Source organism: Triturus cristatus, chromosome 11 (assembly GCF_964204655.1).
Source record: "Triturus cristatus chromosome 11, aTriCri1.1, whole genome shotgun sequence".
Lineage (NCBI taxonomy): Eukaryota > Metazoa > Chordata > Amphibia > Caudata > Salamandridae > Triturus > Triturus cristatus.
In genome coordinates this window covers 5,455,963-5,468,232 of record NC_140594.1, presented here as the reverse complement: position 1 = coordinate 5,468,232, position 12,270 = coordinate 5,455,963, and the positions used below count along the sequence as shown (strand labels likewise).

Genomic DNA, 12,270 nt, shown 5'->3' with positions numbered 1-12,270 from the left:
GGGCAGGTAGCCCCTGCAACCGGTTTGAACTGGAGTATGCACAGGGACACGAAGTGTGCCCCCAGTGCAGGACTTCAAAGCACCAGAGAGTGCTCCCGTCCAGCCCCAATACACATCAGCCTGCACCTCCCCTCGACAGGAAACCTATTGTCCAGGCCTCCCATGCCGGAGTTTCGGTCAGCAGCAGGAGGCCAGACCCGTGTCTGTGGCAGAGGCATTCGTTTTGTGATGCCAGTGCTCAGGAAAGTCCTACCGGGTTTAGCCAGTGTGAACATGTCTCTCCGTCTAGAAGGGTGGAATGCTACCCCCGCCGCCAGAACTGGGGGGGGGGGGGGGGGGTAGTATTCTAAAGCGTTTGACACCAAACACGACATGTTTTGATGCAGCCATCCCAAAGTTAGCATTTACTGCGAGGTTATAATGCACTTAAGAGTATATGGTGTGGCTGTATCACAGAACAGCCATAAGGAAGTATTTCCGAAAGCTGCAGAGGGGCTCAGTTCATGCTTGGGCACCCTCTCACATAAAACCAAGCCCTCTGCCTTCTGGGTTGTCAAGGCCTGCCATAGGAGTGGCTTATAGGTTTATATGTGTCTGTATAGGGTAGTGATATAGGTAGCCTATACCACAGTAAGGGGTGCAAGCACACCCTTACCAAGGCTGCAGTAGCAGACCTGTGGTGCCATTTTGGAGTGCTTCCCAGGGGTGGCATAATATATGCTGCAGCCCCTGGTAGGCCTCTGAGGTACCTATGCCCTAGGTACATAGTATACCATATACTAGGGGCTTATAAGGCACTCCAGAATCCAATTAGATATGTACCTAATGTACATGGAAACCATTTTAGAGAGGAAGCGGCTGGGGTCCTGATTAGCAGGGCCACAGCCAGACTAAGGTCGAAAAACAGTGAAACACCAGCAAAAAGTGGGGGTACCCATGTGAAGCAGATCCTACTCTCCTACACTGACGATTTTCAGATATTTCACTATAGGTGAAGAAGCCCCAAGTTGGCACCACAAAGTCCTGTGTGTCGAGCACTCAAGATCCAGATTTCTTACAAAATTACTGATGGAGAAATAGAACCGTAGAAGCTCTATTCTCGCCCCTGGGCCTGGAAGCTGATTTACAACTTGCTAGTATCCAAGTAGAAGGTGAGGGACGCAGCTCAGAGGACCTTCATGGTAGGACGTTGGATTAAATAAAAGAGGCGGGCATCCCCTTTTTTCATTGGAGACCAGGAATGACTGGAACCATTGAGGAGCATCAACTGTACCCGAAGACTTGTGCCACGCAGTTGAGGAGGGAGAGGTGTGCAACAGTCGAACACAGCAGACAAATAAAGATGATGTTACTCATTCCATTCATATAGTGCACAATTTAATTATGCATTCTAGAATAATTTCTAAAAACTCTTCATCTGAATACCAATTTTACTGTCATCTAGCAATGTTGATTTCTGCTGTAAAATGGTTTACTTCGTAAAGCTTCAATTGGTCAGACCCCCACGGCCATAACTGTGATAAGCTTACAAAAACAGCATCCTTTACCAGCTACAAGACAAACAAGTGGTCAGATTGATGCACAATTATTTCTTATTTTAACACTTTTTGGGGGATCAAGGGAATCACCAATGTGTACCCCTTCTGCCCTCTCGTTTGGAAATCTTTACAAGGAACGATTAACAGAAGGGTCACCTACATTGGACGGATATAGGGATCTTTAAGTTTAGGCACTCAAAAAACAAGTGTTTAGCAGAAATACGAGAAACCCACAAAAAAGCTTTTAGCTGCATCTTGTATGAATGAGTCAAACTAGGGTTGAATATCTATGTCAAAATGGACTGAGGAATGTGCTTTTTCACACAATCCCTTTCGGTAACAGTGATCTTAAAATTATGAAAATAGAGACTTTCTTTTCTACTTAGCAGCATCCTTTAATTATAAATGACAATATTGTAAACAAATTAGTTTGACATTGTACTGTGTGTAAAGGCAAAAACTTGCCTCGTGTAGTGTGGCGTCTCCTTGTGTAGTGTGTGTTGGTATCCAGTGTGTTGGTATCCTCACATAGAGTGTGTTGGTATCCTCGTGTCGAGGGTGGCGGTCTCCTCGTGTCGAGGGTGGCGGTCTCCTCGTGTCGAGCGTGGCGGTCTCCTCGTGTCGAGCGTGGCGGTCTCCTCGTGGCGGTCTCCTCCTGTCGAGCGTGGCGGTCTCCTCCTGTCGAGCGTGGCGGTCTCCTCCTGTCGAGCGTGGCGGTCTCCTCCTGTCGAGCGTGGCGGTCTCCTCATGTAGTGTGTGTGGCGGTCTCCTCATGTAGAGTGTGTGGCGGTCTCCTCGTGTAGAGTGTGTGGCGGTCTCCTTGTGTCTAGTGTGGTTGTCTCCTCACGAAGAGTCAGCAGTCTACATGTAGAGTGTGGTGATCTCTTCATGTCACGTAGAGTGAGGAGGTATCCTCACGTAGAGTGTGGCAGTCTCCTCATGTCTAGTGTGTGTCAGTCTCCTCGTGTCGAGTGTGTGGCAGTCTCCTCATGTCTAGTGTGTGTCAGTCTCCTCGTGTCGAGTGTGTGGCAGTCCTCTTGTGTAGAGTGTGTGGCGGTCTCGACCCAAGGAGAGTAGGCCTGGGCGGTAAATTCCGTTCCACTCGCGGAATTTGCGGTATTTGGGTAATTTCGCGTTCCGCGGAGAATGCGGAATTGCCCAAAATTCTGAGTTCCGCAGCTTCGCGGAATTTTTTGCTTGTTCGCGTTCTCAAAATGCGTGTTCGTGAGATATTTCCCCCGAAAAAAGCACCGCGAACAAGCAATTCTGCATGTTTGCGGAATTTGTGTGCTCGCGGAGATTTTTTACCATTTCGCAGAGCTTTGCGTAGCGTGACTACGCAAATTCCGCCCACCCATAGTCGAGAGTGTGGCGGTCTCCCTCGTGCCGAGTGAGTGGCGGTCTCCCTCGTGCCGAGTGAGTGGCGGTCTCCCTCGTGCCGAGTGAGTGGCGGTCTCCCTCGTGCCGAGTGAGTGGCGGTCTCCCTCGTGCCGAGTGAGTGGCGGTCTCCCTCGTGCCGAGTGAGTGGCGGTCTCCCTCGTGCCGAGTGAGTGGCGGTCTCCCTCGTGCCGAGTGAGTGGCGGTCTCCCTCGTGCCGAGTGAGTGGCGGTCTCCCTCGTGCCGAGTGAGTGGCGGTCTCCCTCGTGCCGAGTGAGTGGCGGTCTCCCTCGTGCCGAGTGAGTGGCGATCTCCCTCGTGCCGAGTGAGTGGCGATCTCCCTCGTGCCGAGTGAGTGGCGATCTCCCTCGTGCCGAGTGAGTGGCGATCTCCCTCGTGCCGAGTGAGTGGCGATCTCCCTCGTGCCGAGTGAGTGGCGATCTCCCTCGTGCCGAGTGAGTGGCGATCTTCCTCGTGCCGAGTGAGTGGCGATCTTCCTCGTGCCGAGTGAGTGGCGATCTTCCTCGTGCCGAGTGAGTGGCGGTCTTCCTCGTGGCGATCTTCCTCGTGCCGAGTGAGTGGCGGTCTTCCTCGTGCCGAGTGAGTGGCGGTCTTCCTCGTGCCGAGTGAGTGGCGGTCTTCCTCGTGCCGAGTGAGTGGCGGTCTTCCTCGTGCCGAGTGAGTGGCGGTCTTCCTCGTGCCGAGTGAGTGGCGGTCTCCCCGTGTAGAGTGTGGCGGTCTCCCCGTGTAGAGTGTGGCGGTCTCCCCGTGTAGAGTGTGGCGGTCTCCCCGTGTAGAGTGTGGCGGTCTCCCCGTGTAGAGTGTGGCGGTCTCCCCACGTAGAGTGTGGCGGTCTCCCCACGTAGAGTGTGGCGGTCTCCCCACGTAGAGTGTGGCGGTCTCCCCACGTAGAGTGTGGCGGTCTCCCCACGTAGAGTGTGGCGGTGGCGGTCTCCTCACGTAGAGTGTGGCGGTCTCCCTGTATAGAGTGTGTTGCAGTCTTGGGCAGAAATCCCTCGGCCCCCCTCTGCTTGACGTGCTTTGGTGCCAGTCTTGGGTATTACCCCTTGGACTCCCTCTGCCTGATGCCCTTTAGTGCCAGTCTTGGGCAGAAACCCCTCGGCCCCCTCTGCTTGATGTGCTTAAGTGCCAATCTTTGGTATTAACCCCTTGTCCTCTCTCTGCCTAACGTCCTTTGGTGCCAGTCTTAGGAAGAAACCCCTCGGCCCCCCTCTGCTTGACGTGCTTTAGTGCCAGTCTTGGGTATTAACTCCTTGGCATGCCAGTCTTGGGTATTAACCCCTTGGCATGCCAGTCTTGGGTATTAACCCCTGGGCTACCCTCTGCTTCGTGTCCTTTGGTGCCTGTCTTGGGTATTAACCCCTTGGCCTCCCTCTGCCTGACGTCCTTTGGTGCCAGTCTTGGGCAGATGCCCCTTGGCCTCCCTCTGCCTGACGTCGTTTGTTGCCAGTCGTGGGTATTAACCCCTAGGCCTCCCTCTGACTGACGTCCTTAGGTGCCAGTCTTGGGTATTAACCCCTTGCCCCCCCCCTCTGCCTTATGTCCTTTGGTGCCAGTCTTGGGTATTAACCCCTTGGCCTTCCTCTGCCAGACGTCCTTTGGTGCCAGTCTTGGGTATTAACCCCTTGGCTTCCCTCTGCCGGACGTCCTTGGTGCCAGTCTTGGGTATCAACCCCTCGGCCCCGATCCCTCCCTGACGTCCTTTGGAGCCAGTCTTGGGTATTAACCCCTTGGATTCCTTCTGCCTGACGTCCTTTGGTGCCAGTCTTGGGTATTAACCCCTTGGCCTCCCTCTCTGCCGGACGTCCTTGGTGCCAGTCTTGGGTATTAACCCCTCGGTCCCCCATCTCTCTCTGACATCCTTGGTGCCAGTCTTGGGTATTAACCCCTCGGCCCCCCTCTCTCCCTGACGTCCTTTGGAGCCAGTCTTGTGTATTAACCCGTAGGCCTCCCTCTGCCTGACGTCCTTTGGTGCCAGTCTTGGGTATTAACCCGTAGGCCTCCCTCTGCCTGACGTCCTATGGTGCCAGTCTTGGGTATTAACCCCTCGGCCCCTTCTGCTTGGTGTCCTTTGGGTGTCCAGAGACACAAACTACAGCTGGTGTCCAACCCGAACCAAGACACAACCTGGGGTGCCATGTGGATGTGAAGGGGCGTTTTCTGCAGCGTCCAAGCCAGGGTTTCATCCCGACATATGTGGAGGAGACAATTGGCCTTTGTGCTGTATAAATACGGAGGAATTTCACTGTTGGACAGGCCACATGAAGGGCTTGCTCCCTCCCCGCATGACAGGGCCCGAGCCCCGGCCCCCCAGGCGTTACCCACAGAAGCAACCCGCACCCCGTCCCAAGACGGGACTCCTGCCCCCGGACATCTCTGTATCATGGGGCCGAACCACTACCGGCTCCCTCGCCCGGCCCGGCCGCCATCTTGGACACTGCACCACGAGGCCGCATGGCCTCAGCTCGACCCTGACCCTGGGCCTGGCCAGGCCCCGACATCCCGGCACCACCATCCACCCAGGAGGTGAACGGACCACTTGGCAGGTCAATGGGAGAAAGAAGTGTCGATGGCTCTCCCCCGCCAGGTGCCGATCGCCCCCAGCTCCCCCGGGCGCTGGCTCCACCCCCCTGCTGGGTGTCTGGACTCCCTCATCCCGGACCTCCCGACCTCCAAGTGCGAGGGTCCGGACATCAAAGGGTGCCAGACCTATAACTGGGGCAGCTCCAGAGCAGGAAGGCAGTTGTATCCTGGAGTCGAGAGACACAGTGAAGAACTCATCCTTGACGGACTACTGGCGCTGCCGTAGTCCTGCCTTGTGAACTATCATCCTGCCTGCTGGCGCTGCCGCAACCTTCGGCATCCTTCATCCTCGTCGGGACCTGCTGGCGCTGCCGCAGACCGTTGTAACTACCATCCTCGTCGGGACCTGCTGGCGCTGCCGCGGACCGTTGTAACTACCATTCTCGTCGGGACCTGCTGGCGCTGCCGCGGACCGTTGTAACTACCATCCTCGCCGGGACCTGCTGGCGCTGCCGCGGACCGTTGTAACTACCACCTTCACCGGGACCTGCTGGCGCTGCCGCGGTCCGTCCATCTCGCACGCCGAGCTCGAGGATTGTGAGCTATCCATCATACCATCGCATCTACCTGATTGGTAACAAGACTGTCCCGCTACCCCCTTTCCCAACCAAGAGACTAGAATCGAGGGGACCCCTGAGTCCCGACCTCCTTGTACCATTCTATCGTACCTAAAGATTGCTTATAAAGAACGTTAAACCTTATCATTGTGTGGTGTACCTCTGTGGGGGGGAAGTTATTCGTCTGTACGATCGCTGGAGACGGCTCTCCCCGGAGACCTCTCCCCTTGTCCTCGGCCGACCCTCCCGGTCCGTCTAACATTCACAGAGAAAGCTCCACAGCACATCACTGAGATGTGGGGAGCAGGAACTGGTGCCCGGGCGAGGGCTGGCGCCTTATGTACTCCGAGGTGGGCATGTTCAGAGGCTGCCACCTGGGGGCACTACTGAGTTCCTGCTGAAGGAAGGTTTTTTTCAGACCAGTCTGAAGCCTGGAAGGAGAATTACTAAGGTAAACAATCTAACGGGAGATATATTTATTAGAAATGGTGGCGGTAACGAGCAGCGTCGCATGGATACAACGGACTACTTTCCTGGTTTTTGTTTTTACTTTGGAAGACTGTGTCCAGCAGCGCCTAGAAGCTGAACCAACAGGCTTAACCAGAGATGTGTGGTAACAGAACATTATTTAAAAAATAAGGAAATATTAAAAGGAAAAGTTCAACAAGAAAGGAAAGAAAGAGAAATACACCTGGTCATTGCATGACATAAAACACCTTGGAACGGAGAGTAAACGTGCTCCAGACAGATGAGTACCTGGACAGGCGAACAGTGGAGCCAGGACCACCTACCTATGTTGTAGATTTCAGCGCTTCCGAAGCGCACCCCATTTGGGTTTAGGGTGCCGTCACTGTAAGGTAAAAAAACAAGACCCGTCACACTCTGGACACATCAGATGCAGCTCTACAGCTTGAGATCACTGGCAGATGACGTCACCAGCCAATCAATCAAACCAACCAATCAGCATTTGTACCCCGGACGGATTACTATTTTACCAAAAATGGAGAGTAATCAATACTCGCACAATGAGTGCCACTACAAAGCTCCCAACACGAACCCACCCAACAAACACCCGAAGCACTACAGGCGCTTTACGACAGAGCCCCAGAGGTGGGTGAAAGTATGAGCTAAGCACCTCCTCTGGGCCTGAGGGCACCCTGGTGATGCGGGGAGGGTGGGGCCCGCGCTGCTGCGTGCCCCTCACGCACAGGCACGCACACCCACCCCGCACCCTCTCTCAGGTGGGACACAGCTTCTGCTTGGCACTCCCCCTCTCACTGGCACAAGTAGTGTGAGTGGAACAGCCCACGTGCACGGGGGGATATCCGCCGAGGGTAAACACGCACACTGAAGCATCAGACAGGAAGGATGAAGCAATAACAGGCCCCTCACCTGCGCCCCAGCATGACGACGCCTCCAGTCTTGGGGTTAATTTTGCAGTAGTCTCCGTGGGCCCAGATACCTGCAATAGGAACCAGGGGTAAAAGGTCACTTGTTGGGTCAGAGGAGTGAGAGGTGCATGCTCGAGGCTGTCCCTGGCACGGCCCTTTCTGCCCAACCAGTCTCTGGCATTACCCTTACTGCCTCTGGTACTGCCCTTGGTGCCCCTGGCACGCCCCCTTGAGTGCCTGGCACTGCCCTTACTGGCACTGCCCTTCCAGCTCCTGCCCTTACTTCCACTAACTTCCAGTCCCTGGCACTCCCCCTTGGTGCTCTTGGCACTGCCCTTACTGCCACTGCCCTTCCAGTCCCTGCCACTGCCCCTTGGCACTGCCCTTACTGTCACTGCCCTTCCAGTCCCTGCCACTGCCCCTTGGCACTGCCCTTACTGTCACTGCCCTTACAGTTCCTGCCACTGCCCCTTGGCACTGCCCTTACTGCCACTGCCCTTCCAGTCCCAGTCCCTGCCACTGCCCCTTGGCACTGCCCTTACTGCCACTGCCCTTCCAGTCCCTGCCACTGCCCCTTGGCACTGCCCTTACTGCCACTGCCCTCCCAGTCCCAGGCACTGCTGCTTGGTGCTCTTGGTACTGCCCTTACTGCTCTTCCAGTCATTAGCACTACCCCTTGGTGCCCTTGGCAATCCCCTTCCAGTCCTTGGCACTACCCCTTGGCACTGCCCTTACTTCCACTGTCCTTAGTACGCCTGGCACTGCTGTTCCAATCCCTGGCAGTGCCCCTTGGTGCCCTTGGCACTACCCTTACTTCCACTGTCATTGGTAAGCCTGGCACTGCTCTTCCAGTCCCTGGCACTGCCCCTTGGCACTGCCCTTACTTCCACTGTCATTGGTACGTATGGTACTGCTCTACCAGTCCCTGGCACTGCCCCTTGGCACCGCCCTTACTTCCACTGTCCTTAGTACGCTTGACACTGCTTTTCAAGTCCCTGGCACTGCCCCTTGGTGCCCTTGGCACTCCCCTTCCAGACCCTCAGGTGAAACACCACTGCCCTTCTCTGAGACGTTGCTCTCCACAGCTGTACGTTACTCTCCTTAAGTGACACACCACTGTCCTCCTCTGAGACGTTACTCTCCACAGAAGTACGTTACTCTCCTCAGGGTAGCAGTGTGCATCGTGGAGCACGCGGTCCCATGAGTCACATATGGTGTGATAGGGTAGCAGAGTGAATCGTGGAACACGCAGTCCCATGACACTCATGCGGTGTGGTAGGGTAGCAGTGTGCGTCGTGGAGCACACGGTCCCATGACCCAAGTATGGTGTGGTTTGCTAGCAGTGTGCATCATGGAACAAGCGGTCCCAAAACTCACATATGGTGTAGTAGGGTAGCAGTGTGCATCGTGGAACACACGGTCCCATTACTCACATATGGTGTGGTAGGGTAGCAGTGTGCATCATGGAACACACGGTCTCATGACTCAAATATGGTGTGGTAGGGTGGCAGTGTGCATCGTGGAACACGCGGTTCCTTGACTCCCATATGGTGTGATAGGGTAGCAGTGTGCATCGTGGAACATGCGGTCCGATGACACTCATACGGTGTGGTAGGGTAGCAGTGTGCATCGTGGAACACGCAGTCCCATGATTCAAGTATGGTGTGGTAGGGTAGCAGCGTGCATCATGGAACACATGGTGCCAATACTCACATATGGTGTAGTAGGGTAGCAGAGTGCATCGTGGAACACGCGGTCCCATGACTCACATATGGTGTGGTAGGGTAGCTGTGTGCATCGTGGAACATGCGGTCCCATGACTCCCATACGGTCTGGTAGGGTAGCAGTGTGCATCGTGGAACACGCGGTCCCATGACTCACATATGGTGTGGTAGGGTAGCAGTGTGAATCGTGGAACACGCGGTCCCAGGGTTCCCATACGGTGCGGTAGGGTAGCAGTGTGCATCGTAGAACACGCAGTCCCTTGACTCACATATGGTGTGGTAGGGTAGTAGTGTGCATCGTGGAACACGCAGTCCCTTGACTCACATATGGTGTGGTAGGGTAGTAGTGTGCATCGTGGAACACGCAGTCCCTTGACTCACATATGGTGTGGTAGGGTAGTAGTGTGCATCGTAGAACACGCAGTCCCTTGACTCACATATGGTGTGGTAGGGTAGTAGTGTGCATCGTAGGCCACGCGGTCTCTTGACTCGGGGATGGTGGGGTAAGGTAGCACCATCTACAGAAAGCTCATTTTTAATTGAAATGGTCTCTTCAAAAGGGTACTAAATTAGCAACAGACATGAGGTTTGACGGCTAAACCTACAAGGTACAGAAATGATCACGTGTGAAATGCGTTCCTGTGCATACGATCTGACCAGCTGTGATTGTGAGATCTATACAACTTATGATTTGTTCAACCAACCTCTATCACGTAAAGTCTCAGGCATGAGGTACATAAAGTGAACCAGGCTTCGGTCTGGGATGGAGACCTCAGAACCACCTTAGAAGTCACGCTTGGGCAACTGAGAAACTCTGACACCACGCCAAGGGCAGACTGTGCGGCGTATAAATGCTGAATATCTATAACTTAGAACCTGAGAAGCTACATGGAAGGGCCTGGGTGGAAACGTTAAGTGAAGACAGATATGAAGCCCACTTAACAACGACAGGCTGCACGAACGTGCATAACCAGAGCTTCAGAATTATCTGTTCTACCTGCAGCTCTTTAGCCACCTTTTTGGGGACATTACATTGAAAGATCTACTGTTTTGCTGCCAATATTCAGTTTTTAGGTCGAGCCTGAGTCAGGGCACATGCGCTGCTCTGCAAGACTTGTTGCAGTGAAGTATGTGAGAGAAGACCCGCCCACTCTCCACACATTTTTCATTGACTTGTGTCATTGTCCTTCGTAAACGCTGGCTTGCGAGTTGTTGTTAGGGTTGTTAGTCCCTCCTCGGTCTGCATTTGTAAACACCCATGGCGACTGGCCCCTTTACTTCGGATGCGACAAGGCATGTCTTATTTAGTTTTTAAGCACTCTTTTCTTTAATGGGTTTCTCCTTCTGCGGGCACGGCGTGCTTTTCCCGCCATGCCCGCTTTCACTTTCAAGGAGTCAGGGACAATGGCCGCGAGGTCTCGCAGTTACAAGAGTTTGACCTATTGCCATTGTAAATGACAATAGCTTAAACTCTTGTAAATGCGAGATCTATTGTATTGCAAATGCTTGTTTTGTTTGGGGGGTGATTTGCGACATCCCTGGAGAAGATAAGACTTGGCTGGCAGCTCACATTATAATTGAATATGTAATTAGTGACCATTAAGAACCTCTGGATTTTCACTAATTCAGGTGAAAATCTTATTGAAAATATATAATTTTGTCGTGTTTGTTTTATACTTTTCTTCATGGGGGAAGCCCCTCTACCTCTAAATACCTCCCTTAAAGGAGGACGGGTTACATGCTTTGCTCTTTTAATTCAAGGTAATTATTTATGTCACACCAAGTTCTGCGCCCACCACAGGATAAAACATTTCTATAGCAAAGACCGGCTTCAAAGGTGCAATATAAGGCAAACGTATTTTTATTGCAATTCGTAAGACTAATACATAAAACAAAAATGACCCAAGGAGCCGCTCAGGCCCAGCGGAGACCAGAGATGACAAGCAGGTCCTAGAGAACCACAAAGGCAGAATGTATCTTTCATTTCTTCCAACCAGATTTAGTTCCAATGACCAATTACCACCAACAGGCCAGTGTGCAAATCATACCTTGGAACTTGGAGAAGTAGGCTTTGCGATACTTGCTGCAGTTGTCGTCGTTCCAGAAGTGCGTGGGCTGGCACGGGATGGGCCTGGTGCAGACGAGCTCACCACTCTCTCCCCACACGGGTTTACCTGTCACACAGTAAGTAGGAGCAGTGAACATTCACTTCTAAGGCCTTGGAGACCCTGTCAGAGGGATCACTCCAACTCCAAGCGAGTTCACACCTCTTGAAGGTCTGTTCATACAGCACCAACACGTCAGAGCATCAGAGAACCCAGCTCAAAGTCACTATCATTACTGACCATCAGCCAGCTCCAGGTCACTCCCTTCCTGACCATCACCAAACACAAGGTCACTCCATTCCTGGCCATCACCCAACTCAAGGTCACTCCATTCCTGGCCATCACCCCACTCAAGGTCACTCCATTCCAGACCATGATCCAACTCAAGGGCACTTAATTCGTGACCATCACCCAACTCAAGGTCACTCCATTCCTGACCATCATCCAACTCAAGGTCACTCCATTCCTGACCATCACCCAACTCAAGGTCACTCCATTCCTGACCATCACCCAACTCAAGGTCACTCCATTCCTAACCATCACCCAACTCCAGGTCACTCAATTCCTGACCATTGTCCAGCTCAAGGTCACTCCATTCCTGACCATCACCCAACTCAAGGTCACTCAATTCCTGACCATTGTCCAGCTCAAGGTCACTCAATTCCTGACCATTGTCCAGCTCAAGGTCACTCCATTCCTGACCATCATCCAACTCCAGGTCACTCCATTCCTGACCATCACCCAACTCAAGGTCACTTAATTCCTGACCATTGTGCAGCTCAAGGTCACTCCATTCCTGACCATCACCCAACTCAAGGTCACTCCATCCCTGACCATCACTCAACTCAAGGTCACTTTATTCCTGACCATCACCCAACTCTAGGTCACTTCATCCCTGACCATCACCCAACTCAAGGCCACTTCATTACTGACCATCTCCCAACTCAAGGTCACCCCATTCCTGGCCATCACCC

At 53.4% G+C, this 12,270-nt stretch overlaps 1 protein-coding gene across 1 annotated transcript in view; it reads right to left on the bottom strand.

Annotated features, from left to right (window-relative positions):
* AACS (acetoacetyl-CoA synthetase) overlaps nt 1-12,270 on the bottom strand; it is a 223,106-nt gene that overhangs the window by 16,403 nt on the left and 194,433 nt on the right. Inside the window, exons 14-16 of the mRNA XM_085635188.1 lie at nt 11,240-11,365; nt 7,469-7,538; nt 6,868-6,926 (exon numbers count right to left, since the gene is read on the bottom strand). Of these exons, the coding sequence (XP_085491314.1) occupies nt 6,868-6,926; nt 7,469-7,538; nt 11,240-11,365 (255 nt within the window). The remainder of the gene's footprint in view (nt 1-6,867; nt 6,927-7,468; nt 7,539-11,239; nt 11,366-12,270) is intronic.